Consider the following 16366-nt stretch of genomic DNA (forward strand, 5'->3'; position numbering starts at 1 on the left):
TCACCTGCGTGAGTGGACACAACTCTCCATATTAACAGGTGGCGGTAGTCTGTATTTGTAATAAATGAAGGGAATCCGGAGGACCAACAAAGATGCTAGTTACCCAGTTAGCACATTAACAACACAACCTGATGTTGAAAGAACAAGGACTATTCACTGTACACTGGCCAACAGTAATACAAACAGTTATGAACCATTTCTGTTAAAAAGCTCAATGGCCAAAAAAAGAATCTTGCCTAACATAACAAGTTTGTTTCGATCTCATGTCCTCTTAACTTTAGTCACTTGTTTACTTTCCTCACTTCCGTTTCTGTTCTCATGCACTGAACTGAACTGCCAATCAGAATGACTCATCGACAGGCTCTGCCGATTTAATATGTTAAATCAGAAAAAAAATAAAATAAATAAAGACAGTAAGAGCTAGCGCCAATGGAGCAGGACACACCACAAAAACTAGGATCATAGATGCGCACGACAATGACCAAGGGCTGACTATTGGCTTAATGTGTCAGGGCCCTTAAACGTCCACGGACGAGATGAAAAACGTCGACAGATCACACTGTAACCTTCCAACAATTAAAACATGAAATGAACATAAATGCCATATTTCCAAAATCCTTTCCACATCCATCATTTGAGGTTTGAGTGACATTCTTTTAATTACATCATCTTGTTGAACCCTCTTCTTCTTCTGTTATGGTTTATCAGCACTGACTTGACTTATCTTTGCATCTATCTACTATCTACTTCTAATATTAATATTACAGTAGTAGATAGAAACATTCATTAGTTTGCGTTTTCTTTCTCTGATTCTCTGTAAATTTGGTTAAAATTTGTGTTACGGTTTGGTGGAAACTTGACATATGTCTGCTCTGTATGTGACTTTCCATCATTGTTTCTTTGCCGATGCAATGCTTCGGTTTGGAGCTTTAAACTCTATCAAACTGCTGGTAGCACCAAAAAGAGCAGCTCTGCTATCATTAACCAGCTGTCTTTTCTTTCCTGTCCTTCGCAGATAAGCACTCCACTCCACACAAACACACCTCTCGTGCTGACCTGCTATGTGCGCCAGATAGCAAGTGTGGGTAACCCATTATCAGTTTTACTGTGTGAGTTATTTTAGTCCGATCCCACAAGGAGAAGAAGAAAAATGTGCAATGCCCTTTGTGACACATTCATTAATTAGCTGGAGGTGGAGGGGTCCAATCCTACAGAACCATTAAGCTGAAAAGCAGAAAATGTTTTTATGTGTCGACACAATGACTCAGCCTCGCTGATTGTTAAAGAAGTTGTGAAACTGATAAGCACACTCGTTTTTACTTCACTTGAACTTTGTCAGAGAGAGTCTGAGGTCACAGCGAGTGGAAGATGGTGCAGAATGGAGATGGGATAATGATCTGGATTTCCCCTTGTCAAAGTCTGTGACCTGCCTCGCTGTGATTCACCGTTATCACAACCGAGCGCAGGAGACACAGCCATGAAGTCTGATGTGACATGAGTCACTTGTGTTCCTCTCAGGCAGAAAAACTGCAAACTTTTCCCCCTCTCATCCTCGTCTTTCTTCCTCGATGCTGCTCACCTTACAAAACTAGTCAAATTGACGCCTCCTCTCAGAAATCCAAAAAGAAAGCAGCGTTATATAATGTGAATTTATGCTTCGGGCTCATTTGCATTCCCATTGAACTGCAAGCGGAAAAGCTCCTTTTCCTTATTTGTCAGTTAGCTGATTCAGGCCTGTGAGGTGTGCACATCAGTGGCAGTGACAATTTTAGGTCCTGTGCTTTTGTGTCCATGGTAACTGGGAGGGAAGGTGAGGGCTTTTTAGGTGTGTGTGTGTATGTGAGGGAGCAGTTGGCAGACAGAAAGCACACACAGACACATGCACTAATTCACAAAAAATAAACACATCACTGCTCTCTGCTCGAATTATCAGCTGGTGTAATCTCAGACATGCTGTGGCTCCTGTTCTCCCTTATCAGTCTGAATCTGTGAAGAATACATGTGCATTAAAAAAAAAAAAATAGAGAGAACCGCCCCCGGCCCTCCTCTGAGTGACTGTGAGCCAGCTCAGAGCTGCGCCTCCTGCAGTTGTCCACTTCTCTGCTTTGTGGATGCAATTTCTTTGTTCAGCGAGGCGAGGTGCTGACGTCAAATCGCCTCCTTTGTTTCAAAACGCCTCAGCTGCATTGTTCATCTAGCAGGAATTCTTCAACCTGCCCCTGTTGCCGGGAGCAACAATGAGATAAATGACAAGATTTTTCAATCAGCTCATAATAGAGCAGAGGGGAAGCATGGAGGAAAATAAAAAGAGGAATTAGCAACAAATAGAGATGTCACATATTCCTCATAGGAATAAATCACAAAAGATGCTGACGCAATTTTTCAATCTTTTGTCAGATGAATTATATGCAATGCTTTAATTGCAGCTTGCGAACCATTCAGTTACAGTTATAATCTGCAACAAGTTGGGTAAATAAGTAGAGATGTTCCTGGAGGGCTGACATTAACCAGATGTTAATCAATTAATCATTTTAAGCAAAAATGGCAAATATATACTGGCTCCAGATCCTCAGTTGACAATTTTTTCTCCTGTCTTCTATCACAGTAGACTGATTATTTTGGTCTAGGACATTTTTTTTTGCTGTTTTCTGACATTTTATAAACCAAATGATCAATAGATACATCGAGAAAGTCATCAGCAGATTAATCACTAATGAAAACAATAACTAGTTTCCAAGTGAGTCATCCTACTTGTGAATCTACCACCGCAATCAGCCAATCCTGTGCCGTTTCCGCGGTTGGTGAGCTAATAAAGTCCAGAAAACAAGAGCTCCTTGACCCTGAACGAGCTGACTGAATGATCCATCTGGACATGCACCTGACAGAGTGACTTCCTGCGCAGCTCTTTCATGGGATCAATAGTTGGCTTGTGCAGACGGAGGAAGAAGGGGGTTCAGAGCATTAGCGCTGTGTTGACATATCTGAGAATGAGCTGCGAGACACAACACAAGGGAGTTAGTGTACTTGACAGAGTCATTGAGCTGTTTGGTTAAAGGACCACCACAGCAAACAGGCCAGCTGATGAGAGGAAGGTGGAAGAGTCTTGGCAGGAAGGAAGCGGGAAGGGATGAGGGGCAACTAAGCATTGACCTTAACACTGACGGGGCCCCTGTGGATAAATGACTATAATTCAGAGTGTGTTTGCTTCGAGTGAAGGGCTTAACTGCGCCGCCGACACCTGTTCAGCTTTACAGAGGAGCCTTTCACTGAGGACAGGTGTCTCGGTAGCGAGACGCCCACTTCCTCGCGCTCTCTGCTCCGCTCCCAGCTGCTCTCCTTTCAGACCTCAGACTTAGATTCCTCACATGCCGCCCTATCAGCTCAGCAACCAGTGCAGCGGACACTCAGCTGCCTGCAACTTAAGACAACTCCCTAATACAAACAAAGCCTTTGCCAGAGCATCAAAGGAGCATCTCACATTATGGACAATAAAGTGGCATCACTGCAAGATCAGTGTGTTTAAAGCACTTTTCTTACTCTATGCTAGAAGGTGGACAAGTTCCTTTAAGTATGTGTAAGCTTCACTTCCTATATGAATAATAACATGACACATTACGATCATCAGCTTGGCTCGGTGTCAAGAATTGGTCTATTCTTGACTTCATTTTCTTTAGAAGGAAGCGGTAGGCTAATTGTTAGGGCTGCAACTAATAATACATTCCATCCATCCGTCATTTTCTCGATAAACCTACGGTGTCAATCATTTGATCTATGAATTGTATGGAAGCAGTGCATAAAAAGAGCTCAGGGTCGCACCTTCATGTAGCTTGTTTGTCAAAAACACTCAAGATACACGACTAACTTTCAGATACAAATGCGTAGGTTTCATTAAAACGTTGAGGGGAGGACACATGAAGGAACTGAGGGTCCTCCCTTTAGGACATTTTGAGCATCACACACTCATTTTCCAGCATTCTGGTGAGTTTTTATGCACCACTTTGTGCAGTGGCTGCAGCAATTGTCTTTAGTCCTGTTCTACTTTCATGTTTTTATTGGTGGGAACAAATGCACATGTTCTTAATCTATGCCGAGAAAGAAAAGCAAGAAAAGCTCTTAATTCAGAAGCTGGTTATTGGTTGAAGAAGTTAGTTAGTCCCTTTGAAAAAGACTTAATCAGTTAATTGATAATCAAAATAGCTGCCAATTAATTTTCTATTTAACGACTAATCAACTAATGGTTCCTGACTCATTAGCACCCTGTTTTGTGAATTGACTCATACACAAACGTTTCAACAAAAAGCGCCCTGCTGGAATCATTTCTGTGGGAGTTTGAACATGTGTGTTGCCGTGCGCGTATTCACACTCTGGGCTCTCTGGCTGGTTCAGTGACCTGTGCACAAGGCAAACAGATTGGAGGTGGGGGGGTGGGGAACGCAGATGAACGCAGATGAAGCCAGATTGAGCACTGAGGTGGTTTTAAACTGAAAAAACGTGCCTCATACCTACAAATATCTGCTGTTTTAACACCCCATCTACAAACCTTCTGGAGGGGCTCATGGGTTTTTCAGGAACAGGCAGAGAGCATGTACGTGTTATGATAAACATACCTTTATCTAAGCTGTTTCACATAGCTTGCATACCCCGGCACGTGTAAGCACTAGCCATGCTTTTCAGATCTGGGCCAGCTGGCTGCAGTCCAGCAGCAGCAGGGCTGGGTTTGGCGGCTCGGTCCCAGCATGCTCGCTGTGTGAGCGGCAAGGTGCTTCGCTGCATAGCTGGAATGTTTTCGGTCTTTGTTTGGCCCCAAATGGCTGGATTCATTTTAAAGGACCTCTTATAGAGGAGGGCAAGTCGAGGCATGTTTTTAACTGGCTCTGATCGGTGGCTGCATTTATGCTGCTGCTTCTGCTGCTCATTTAGTGTCATTTGATTTAATAATAATCTAATTAATACCCTGCAAGAGTACAGTTTACCTCAACACCACATCCAATACACGAACCTCACACAGAGAACTTCTACTTTATTCCAACTTTGCTATTAACACTGTATTCCCAAAGTGAAGGGCTGTGATCTGGGTGCACAGTGGCATTGCTAAAGAGCGGGAAGACGAGCAGTCAGGTGTTAACCACATCACCTCGAAAGTTCAACTTATTTGGAAGAGGAGACAAAGGTGAACAATTCAGTTTTTACCCAAAGTCTCTGTTGAAGACATCTTAAAATCACCTGTTTGGAAGACATGTTCCAGTAGCATTATGTCCGTCCTGTGAGTACCGATTAGATACTATTGTGTTATAGCACAGCTGTCTACTGCCAGCTCTGTATGGATCTGAAATGACGAAATGATTGCTGTCATTGCTGTATAGCCTGGCTGTGGTTAAACCCTAAACTGATGGGACTTGCCCGTAAAATACGGCCGTTTATTACGCCATTTACCAGAAAGCAGCTCCTTTACTGCTTTAAATCAGTAGTTGCCAGTGGCTGCACATCACAACTTGCTGTGTAGGCTGCTGTTTTAGAACAGCAAGGAAGAACTGACTTCTGGGAAAACTGCCATTTTACATTGTGAAGCTACTTTAAAGCTAATTAATCAATTAGGTGGCACTGGAACTGTGCATTGACTTCCATACCTGCCAATATAGTATCGGAACACCTACTGTTTTGTCTGACTAAACTCTCAGACCAAATGAAAACAGTCAGAGACAGTTAATTTTTTGCACTTCTGCTCAAACAAATGACTCACACTGAGACTGTGCAAGTTTAGCAAGAACAAATTAAACATTCTTCCTCTTACAAAATTAAAGTTGAATTGATAAGAAACACTCGGTTCAATGCACTCTCACAGTCACAGACCTGGAACAGTGGTTAATAATAGCTAATGTTAGCAAACTTCATAGTTTGCTTATGTGTTAACGAACGTTGGTGAGTCATTGTGCTGACTTAACAACTCTTCTTTTCCTGTTGAGAGACTAACCTATGAATTAACTAATCTTTTCAGTTCTAACTTCAAATAAAGAGCTTTTGATAAACTAGTAGAAATTTTGTTTATTTGATTGCAACCTTGCCTCTCCTTATTAAACTTGATTTTAGCAATGCAGCCCAGTTCTCAGCAACCAACTTGGTGAGTAGGACGTCATCATTAGTAGCGGAAATGATAGTAAAAGTTACAAAAACAAAGTCAAAGTTGTTGTAAACCACGCATTTCAACCATCTTTGTAATTTTAAACGTGCAAATAAAGTCTCAAATCCTTATCCCGAAGACCCAAAGTTTAAACCTAGACCAAATATAGACGCTTTTTGCTAAACTTCAGTTTCCATTCATTTCGACAGGAAAACAAAAGCCCAAAGCTACAAAATTTCTCATCCACTCCACATCAAAAACCAAACCACCTGCGACGATGAGTTCAGCCCTTCATGTAACATGAAGTCAAATTAGTAATTGCAGTAATTTGAAGTTGTTTCCTGTGAGTGATTCAGGTGTGCGGAGGTTGAGTCACGGTTTTAAGACTGTCTGAAAACCACAAATTGCCTTTCGGCTAAACTTTCACATCGTTCTCGACCACAAAGCGATGAAAAGACACGATGTGTGGTCACTTTATTTAGACAAACGGTCACGGATCATGAAGAGAAGTCAACCAGAGGCTTAAGAGGTCTTTGTTAGCACTCAGAAATGAACAAGTCCGTCAGAAGCTGCAGCTGGCTAAACTCTCAGGGCTGTTTTGCTTGTGATTAAATAAAATCAGACACTTTCAGGAGTCATTCAAAAGCAATGAATTATACTTTAACTGGCCTGTCACTAATAAACTCCCTCACAGCAGACAGATGATGTGACCTGAAAGTGATGCACAGAGAGTTGCATCGTCACATCGAGAGGTCAAATCATCTCACTGAAAAAATCCACCTAAAAGTTAAAGTGCCCGCTCTTATTTCTTTACATTCAAACAGCTGTCACAATAACATCTTCTCTGGACTTCTGCAGCTGTGTGAAATGGTCAGGGCACTTTCTCTCAGCGATGTCATCGTCACAGCTGCATCTCTGAAGCCTCTCGGCTTCCTCTCAGGAGACTCGCTGCAAATTATCTTGTGCTGAAACAGGCTCGCTAACATCTATCTATCGGTCTGTGTGTCTGTCTCTGGGGTGACGGAGCTCTGTTGAAACACTTCAAATGACAGGCGTGGGGGTATGAAGTTAAGCAAGTTTCCTCCGCAAATGTCCTTTTTTGTCCATCAGTGAGGTATTTCTTATTCTGCTGTTTATTTTCTTAACTTCAAACCATAGTGGGAAAGTTTAGAGGCGAATTAGAGCGTGTAAACAACACTCACATGGCCTCACGTGCCATTTATCACAGTGTTATTGGACTGTTTGTAATAATTAACCTTCTCTGGAGTTTATACAAAGTGAGAGTATACTCATTTTAAACCAAAAACTGCAGATTGAGCTCATTTTTTCAAGCTAGCCTTTCTAAACAAGGGTAATTACTGGCTATTGGGCATCAACATCCATTTCCTTACATCCATGAAACACTGTGATTTAGGGTCATTTCCTGTTGTTTGTTTGGGCTTCATTCTCAGGCTTTCATTTTCAGCTTATTATTGGTCATACTCCAGCTGACACAAAATGTAGCAACATTTTAGACCTCTAATATATAATTTTGGTAATTTTGAAAGCAAAAATGTCAAACATTGGCTTCTTCTAGTCTCTCACATGTGAATATTTGTTTCTTTTCTCTGTTTTATATCATTGTACAGTGACTATTTGGGAGTTTGAGATTGTTTTAGGATAAATAGCCATTTTAAAGACATCTTCTGGACATGTTAAAGGCAGATTAATCAGTAATGACAATAACTGTTAGCTGCAGTAGTTCACAATGCCTACACTGTACCACACCCATGTGTCAAAGTCTGGATTTTAAATAAAACACTTCAGTGAGAACGCACCTTTGCTGCAGTAACTCTATTTTTAATCCAGGAAGTTATAAGCTTGAAGCTGCAGGAAGTAAACATCCATGTTAAACTTTAAAGATCAGTGAGTAATCAGGTAATCATTAGTTTCAGAGTCCATGAGATGACGTGTCAAGTTCAGGAACATTCAGTTGCTCAAATATATGAAACAAGTGGGCGGCACAACTTCACAGAAGCTGATGTTTGTCTCTAAACTCCACAGGTACAGCACATGACGGAGGTGTAGGTATATTTAGTTGGAGTATAGAGCACTCACTGTTCTTTCCAAAGACAAATGCTGCTGTATCTCCTCTCTGAGTGAGCGGCTCCTCTATGCATTGATGTGTTAAAATTTACTGGGCTGTTTCCAGCTCTGTCACCCCAAGTTCATCAGCTGACAGCAGCCTCAGTGCACAGCTCTGAGAGGCCTTCACAGACCCCAAAGTGCAGAGCGGAGGCCTGAGGGCTTTCACTCAGCTAAACACAACATCTCTCTGTGTGTCCAGCTCACTGACCACCGTTGTCGTCAGAGACAGGATGGGACAGCAGAGCCCCCCTCCGAACTCTCCGGATCTGAACCCAGGATGCCTGCGCAGGCTTCGGACACCTGCGGGGGACTGTGAATGTCTCTGTGATGGGACTAAGGGACGGGGATGGTAATGAACACACAGTCATTCATCAGCCATCCATGGCATTGCGCCCATTCAGATACAGATACCCACTGAGACACAAAGCCCCAGCTGCCTCAAGTGGCAGTCTTACACACAACATTGGGCACCGATGCAACACAGCTCCATTTAGCCCTTTAAGAAACGCCTTAAGTGCCTCTCTATACATCCCTCTGCACGGCTGCACGCACAATGGACAGAAGCAGATTCATTATGTGTTTAAAGGAAAGAAATAACCTCGATCACCACATGTTGACGGAGCCAAGCCCGTTTCAGATCTGGCTTTTGATTTTTATGGTACTACTTTCTAACAAATCAACCTTTAATGGTTAATAAATCACTTTCTGAGGCTTTATAGATCAGTTATTAACATAAGCAACTTTTGAGTTGCCTGGTTGTGAAAGAGGTGTTTATCTTCCAGAAGGACATGTCTTTTTAGCTCTGTGAATTTTGAGGAAATACAACGAGAAGATGTACTCCATTCTTCTGTCTGAGGCCAGTGTCAATGTTCTGATCTAACACATACAACTCATCAACATGTGTAACTCCAGACTTTACATTTATTGGTCCATTGTCAGCAAATTCAGGCGGCCGAGATGTTTCAAACAAAGTGCATATCGTACCAAATGAACTTTGCAACATTTCGATGACTAGCAAGTTGTTTATCCCGCAACAATACTTGATCGTAGTGATGCAAATGTGAGCAGATTCATTTGCTGCTTTTTCTGTTTTATATCAATATAAACAGAATATCTTTGTTTGTTGGACAAAACTAGACATTTCAACAGGTCATTTAGGGATTTTTGTAAGACTGTGATTGGCATTTTCACTCTTTTCTAAAATTTTATGGCCTAAACACTTGACCCAATAATTGGAAAATGACCCCACAGATTTGTTGAAAGTGAAATTAATTGTTAGTTGCATCTGTAATTGATTGATTTACAAACCATTAATAAGCCATTAGTTATTAATGTGACATACAAGGTCACTCATCATGGAGTGCTATCAATCCTTCTTCCACTACGCTCTGCCTTCACATTCAAATAAAACGGACGGTTGCTGCTGAGAGACGACGCAAAGAGTCTGTAGCACTTTAAATGTTGGTGATTGTGCATCAGGGCATTCAGGCTATAAAAGCGTAGGAGAGCGAGTATCACCTACATCAGTGAGGAGAGAAAAAAAAACAGCGCTGCACACAGTGGATGTGTCAAACTCAAAATGAATCACGGCCAATTCCACAAAAAAAAAAAAAAAGACTCCCCTGGCTTTTTGACAGTGAATAATCGAGTAGTGGAAAAAAAATTCGCATATTAGCCCACTTTGGAGTTCCTCGTGACTCTGGGTAAGTCAGCAGCTGCAGCACTACACGACTGCGTGGAGGAAGAAGCTCCCGAGCCGAACAAACCAATTACACCCCTGGCAAGGCCGTGGCACAGCACTGCATCATCCCCACAGAGACACCGCCGTCACATTGCATGGCATTACTGTGGCTCAGTAGACCCAGGACTGATGAGCCATGAGGCCTGGCATGTGTGAGGGCTACTTAGCCCCCACACAGTGAAGGAAATTGTGTTACATACCATTAGGTGTTGATTCTCCTTATTAAAGAGGCAGTGTTGCTAAAACAAAGGCCTGCCCCGGTCAACACGCACTCAATTGCTAAAGCATGTGACTCATATTTGATTGCAGTGAGTGTTAAAGCTGCAGGGCTGGGCTGCTTTTCACCCCATGACTCTCCCTTGGAGCTAGGGCAGCCTCCAGGACTGTGAAGTATTTAAACATTCCTCCCGGGGCGGAAACACAGCCCATTAGCATCACATGCTAACATGCCTGTGGACACAGAGGTCCGACTCTTCTCAGCGCTGACACATGGGAAAGAAAGAACAATTCAAGGGTTTCCTCGAGTGCCTCTCAGGGAAGTTTATTTTGACGTCCTTTGAGGATTACCCTATCATTGGGTCACAATTTAGCATTCATAAGCAGTATATAAACATAAATAAACACACAAAAAATACAGTTATAAGCAGATATAAATGTTAATTGTCACATTAAAATGTGTAATGATATTAAATATGTCTTCACGAGACGTTACACTTGTTGACAATGATGCGACACATGAATAAACAGTTAAAATGTACTTCTATCTGCTTACAGCTACATTACAATGTTTTTAAGACCCATTTTTATTTTACTTATTGAATTACTAACATTGATCACTACAAACCGGATGATTCAGTCTTAATTAGTAGCTTATTAATATTTTGAACTGCAGCCGTGATGATTAAAATCCTTTATTAATGACTTATTAAAATTTATGACTGCAGATTGAATGACCTAAATATTTAGTTAATGATTTACTAATTGTAAGGGCCTTGACAAACCAAGGCGACGGTGGGACGTTGGTCAAGGTTGGGCCTTGTGTGAGCATCTGTCGCCCTATTTTTGGCGTTGTGTTCTGCACCACTGGCACTAGTCGGCCGGCTGTTTTTCGGCCGATTCAGCATGCTGAATCAGCATCGGACCCAGTGGAGTCCATTGGTGGGTGAAATCACTCTGATTGGTAGTTCGCGTGAGATCTTTTCAGTCCTTCCGGTTTCCCTTTTCGAATGACGAATACAGACAAATGCTGCCTGCTGCTATGGAGATTATTTCCTCTTATGCAGGCGCAGATCGTACGTGCTACTTGGCCGTTGGCTGTAGTCTTTGCGGTGTGTTCAGGTGCAAATTTCTGGCCAAGACACAGGCAACTTGAGACCTTGGTCAATCGTATTTCTTCAATGTTGGTGTGGTGCGTCTGGGCCTTAACCCCCCTTGTGAGCACCCATAAGTGAAGGCTGGTGTTTTGATAGATAATAAATGACAATATAGTAACACACAGGAGAAGTTATAATTGCTGACATATACATTAATAAACAAATATATCTGCTTACAAGTACATCGTAGTGTTTTTTAAGGCATTTATTATTGGTTTGTTAGGCTTATAAATGCTTAAGAGAGTTTAAGTTTGGTGTTGCAGATAAAGAAATACTATAATTCAGTAAGGACAACAATGATGATTAACACTGAAGAAATGTAATGCAGTTTTTTGTGTTTCATGTTGCAACAAAGCAGTAAGCTCCAGAGACGGCGACGGAGCCGTCAGGGTGAAAGTGGGCAGAGTCGGCTGGCAAGCCCGGACTGGATGTTACACAGCCCTCAATAATTACAGAAAAGGCATCCACCTCATTGCGCAATGGGCGAAGCATTAGCTAACTACTGTCTGTCAGCCTCAATAAACTTGAACTCTCCTCACAAAGAGATGCGTGCGCTCGGCGGCCAAGAGAGCTGAAAGTGGCCTCAACTGGCACACTTTGTTAATTAAAGAGGTGATGAAGCAGCTTTGTGTCTGTTTGTCATAATTAGTGGAGGTGGAGGAGCTGCTGAAATGTCACCTGCTGTTGATGTAAATGTTTATTTAAGCTTTATTCTACCTGAGAAGTGGAGCAGGGTCTCTTATCTAAAGCAACAGCTGAAACAAGTTGTCTTAAAACAATTTATGATGATGTATTAATCGTTAGTAAAAGCTAAAAACTCGTTTCTGAAGGATGCCTCATTATAAAGTGGTGTTTTTGTGCTTTTTGCACATTGCTCCAGCTGTGACATCTTTATACAGGTCAAACAGGGTGGAATCATAGTCACATCTGCACTGACATCCCCAACAAACAGATGCAAGTAGTTACTCAACAAAAACTTTCATAAGTCGGGAAACTTTTGTTGCATTCAGTCAGCCTGTGGGAGTATAAAAAGAGCGTAAAACTGGAGGACGAAGACGGAGGCGGGCAGGATGAGGCAGACAAAGCGTCGGGCCAAACTCATTGATCAGCAGCAAACACTGTTCCTCCCTCGCTCCCTTTGTTCATCTGAGTTTCTGTTTTTCAACCAGATGCAATTTGCTGCTGTCTAGTAAGCAGGAGGAGGCTTCCTGATGACTCAAGGTGCAGGACGAAGCGGTTCAGGGTATTCACAGCCTTCATTCACATCTCCACCTCCCTCCTGTCAACTAGCAGACTGTTTTTCTCACATAAAAAAGTCTAAATTAGATATTTGTCTTTCTTTAAGCCAGTATATTTTTTTTTGAGTTTTATTTGCTTATGAGTTACCCTCAGGGTGCCGTCAAGTTTCATCATGTAAAATTGAAAACGTTTTAAGATCTTTTTCAATGCTGGTTATGGTGGAATAACAAAAAGACCAATTCTGTAACTGAAATAAATCTGCAGACCAGTCGCATTGAGTTGATTTCACACTAAATCACCACACACAAACCACTGCGTTTTTACAAGCTGTAAAACTGACTTTAACAATTAAAATGCTATATATAACTGTATTAAACTCCTCCACAGAGTTTCTCAAACAAAAAATGAGCAAACAGCTCTGTAGGTTTTTGTTATGTCTTCCTGGATTTATCTTTCCCAACAAATCACTGTGGCCATGATATGATTCATGCAACATGACAACACGGATGTTCATCTGCAACACAAGAGCTGCCCCTCTACATCAGCCAGATATGACTCAATAATCCAAAAGAAAAAACATCCATCAGTGTAGTGCTCCGTGTGTGAATAAAGAATATCTACATATGAATTAATGTCATGCATATAATCATGGCCAGCCTGCATGGACTCACGAGAAACAATACTCATATAAGACAGATCCAGAGAGCTACGTGAACATCTAGTCAATACTACAAATCAGAAGTCCACAAATCAGGAAACAACTTTCAGAGTCAAATCTTCAGACATGTATTGTCTTTTCTCGATGAGTCGATTTAGTTTTTAGTTTAAAAAAAAACACACAAAAATTGTGATGAAATGTCCATCCTAATTTAATAGAGCCCAAAGTGATGCTTTCAAATGTCTTGTTTTGTTAAACCAACTGTCCAAACCCAATTTACAATCATATAAAAGAGAAAAAGTTAGAAAATCTTGATACTGGAGATGTTTAAAAAAGCTTTTTCTTGGCATTTTTGCTTGAAAAATTACTGGAATGATTAGTTGATTATTTTTCTGGTGACTGACGTATTACTCATCGTTGCAGCTCTATGAACAAACAACTTTTGATCATCTGTACACCAGAATATTCCAGGGTTTTGTTGACACATTTCATGAAAATTAACTCACATAAACCATGGCCAGATTATGGGACAATGGGCCCCTGGGCAGAGATTTGCCAAAAGCCCCACTACCTCTCTCACACAGGAGGAAGACACACAAACTTTGTGGTGGTTTTGCTTTGCTTTGTTTTGTTGTTGTTTTGCATCTTTAAGTGGTCATTGTGCATCTTTTTGTGATTTTCTGTCTATTGAGGTATAATGTTGTGTCTTTTTTTGTCGTTTTGAGTCTCATCCTGGTCAGTAATTTGAGTGATATTTCCCAGGTGAAGGCCAGGGGCCCCTGACACTTTGCATCCCTGGGCTTAGTAGGCACAGGTGCTATGACGCTTAAATCATCATAGTTTGTAATAGAGCTGAAACAATCAGCTTTGCTATTAGATTTTCTCTGTTCATAGGGTTCTAGACTGAATATCTTTGAGATTTGGATCACTGGTCAGACAAAACAAGATGTTTGAAGACGTCGTCTTAGGCTGCGAGACAAAATAACCCACCAAATAACCGAGAAAATACTGTGCAGGGTAATTGATCATGAAAATAATCATTAGTTGCTTGCAGCCCTTGTTTGCGCAGCACAAAAGAAAGCAGGACTCACTTTTCACTTCACCCAAAGCACACACTCGTTTTCTTTCTGGATATTTCTGAATGTGCCTGAAGAGGCAAACCAGGTCTCAACTGTGCAACTAAAGATCTCTGGCTTCTAGATAAATGAGGCAATTAATTTCTTTTTCTAACTTCAATAAAGGCTTATTTCTAACACACAAATTTCTCATGTCCATATGGACTCTGTCACTCTGTCTACTCCAGAGCAAGCTTATGATGCAAGTTCATTATTTGCAGGTAAAATGTGGTCGGTATTATTGACTTCCTGATAGTACATGATGGTTAATGACTCCTCTTCGGACAATGGAGTCCATCTAAAGATAAAACAAAGACTTTCTTTCTATGAGTCTTAACACAGACTTCAATGTTCAGCAGATTAGGAGGTGAGGGAGGGGGTCTGTCAGACTGCTGACCTCAGAGTGAAAGGTCCCTCAGTGGCCCCCTGACTGACACCAATGAAGGAATCTGTCTAATCCTGGACTCAGGGCAGACTACCTAGCACACACACACACACACACACCCTCATCTTCAACCCTGCAACCCAATGCAGACTCAGCCACCCCTGGGGGCAAAACACTAGCTGGATGGGGAGGCAGGGGCCCTCTGCAGGACACAAACACCACAACATGAAAGATATCAACACTAAAACCCTCTACCTTAAATACTTAATTAATAAAAGAGGACAAAATCTGCAAAAGCACACATAAACTAATAATGTGCATCACTGCAACCCTAATTTTTGACTCATGAATGATGTAGCAGCAACAAAAAACATCACCTTTGAGCAAACAACATCCTCTACTTGCCCTACAAAAAGACCTGCATGACTGATCCAAAACAAAAAGCTCCTCTGTCATGTTTTTGAGTTGACACAGTGACTCATAAACGCATTAAACCCTTGCATGTGTGCAGAGGAGACACACACCTGCATCTAAAATGAGGGGAGTTCAATATGATCAATGCAGGCGATGTTTACCAGGCCCCGTGCACAGTCATGATCACTGTGCAGTGGCATTAAATACTAAAAATTGGTGTAAACCCCTGCCGGGGAAAGGTGAGGACACACCTACACATCCTTTATTTACTGTTGCTCGACCGAAACTAGACAAGGCTGAGCTGTAGTCTCCGGTATCGCCTGCAGAGAGAGGTGGATCTCACACAAACAAACACACCGTACCTTAGAAATTCTTGCAGACAGGTGTCACAGAACCGATGTCCACAGGTAGACACTTGGACCGGCTCCCGCATCGCCTTGCTGCAGAGCGGACACTGGAACCGTCTCTTTGGCTTTTCTAGAAACTTGTAATCAAACCCGGGCATCGCTACAGGTTCCGTGGGTATGTCTCGGCCTTCAGCTGCAGGTTAAAAGGTATAAATGTCCTCCTTGATCCTCCGTTGACTTCCCCCCTCCCCCTGAAAACGGGGCTATTTAGCTGCACTGCCGTTTAAGCCGATGAGGGGTTCATATCACGTCCCTTCCGCCACCGACAGATCGGGCTTCAAGGAGGCGAGTCCTCCCCGGGTTTTCCTCCTGCAGCCCCGGAGACCGATGGCAACAAAGGAAGCGACACTGCCGTCCAGGAAACGCTGCAGAGATGATCACAGATGGGTCCTGAAGGCAGTCTCTGTGCACGTTTAACAGCTCAGGGTGAATGTGTGGCCCTCTCCTGCTCTGTGGATGCAGTACTGACAGACTGAGCACAATGCATAACCCCTCCGTCTGTTTAGGTGCACCGAGTCCCGCCTCCTCCTTCCACGCAGGAGGAGTCAAGAAGCTGAAACACTCTGTTCACACCATTTTATCCCTCTCATCTCTCTTTATGGAGCCCTAATTAGAGCTTTTGTTTGTCTGCTAATTAAATATGTTGTTTGTTTTCCATGCATATGTTTATTATTATTATTCTTTATTTGTCAGATGCAAACCTTTACAGCTTCATATATGCACACAAAATGATCATAACTTTATAATTATTTAAAACATATAGCTCTAACTAGTAAAATCAGAGGTGAG

At 42.0% G+C, this 16366-nt stretch overlaps 1 protein-coding gene across 1 annotated transcript in view; it reads right to left on the bottom strand.

The window, feature by feature from the left end:
• The window catches only part of traf4a (tnf receptor-associated factor 4a), a 45413-nt gene extending 29355 nt beyond the window's left edge, over positions 1 to 16058 (bottom strand). The window contains exon 1 of the mRNA XM_050069920.1: positions 15533 to 16058. Within this exon, the coding sequence (XP_049925877.1) occupies positions 15533 to 15675 (143 nt within the window). The 5' untranslated portion in view covers positions 15676 to 16058. The remainder of the gene's footprint in view (positions 1 to 15532) is intronic.
• Positions 16059 to 16366: the final 308 nt, after the last annotated feature.

The sequence above is a fragment of the Epinephelus moara genome, chromosome 2 (assembly GCF_006386435.1).
Source record: "Epinephelus moara isolate mb chromosome 2, YSFRI_EMoa_1.0, whole genome shotgun sequence".
Lineage (NCBI taxonomy): Eukaryota > Metazoa > Chordata > Actinopteri > Perciformes > Serranidae > Epinephelus > Epinephelus moara.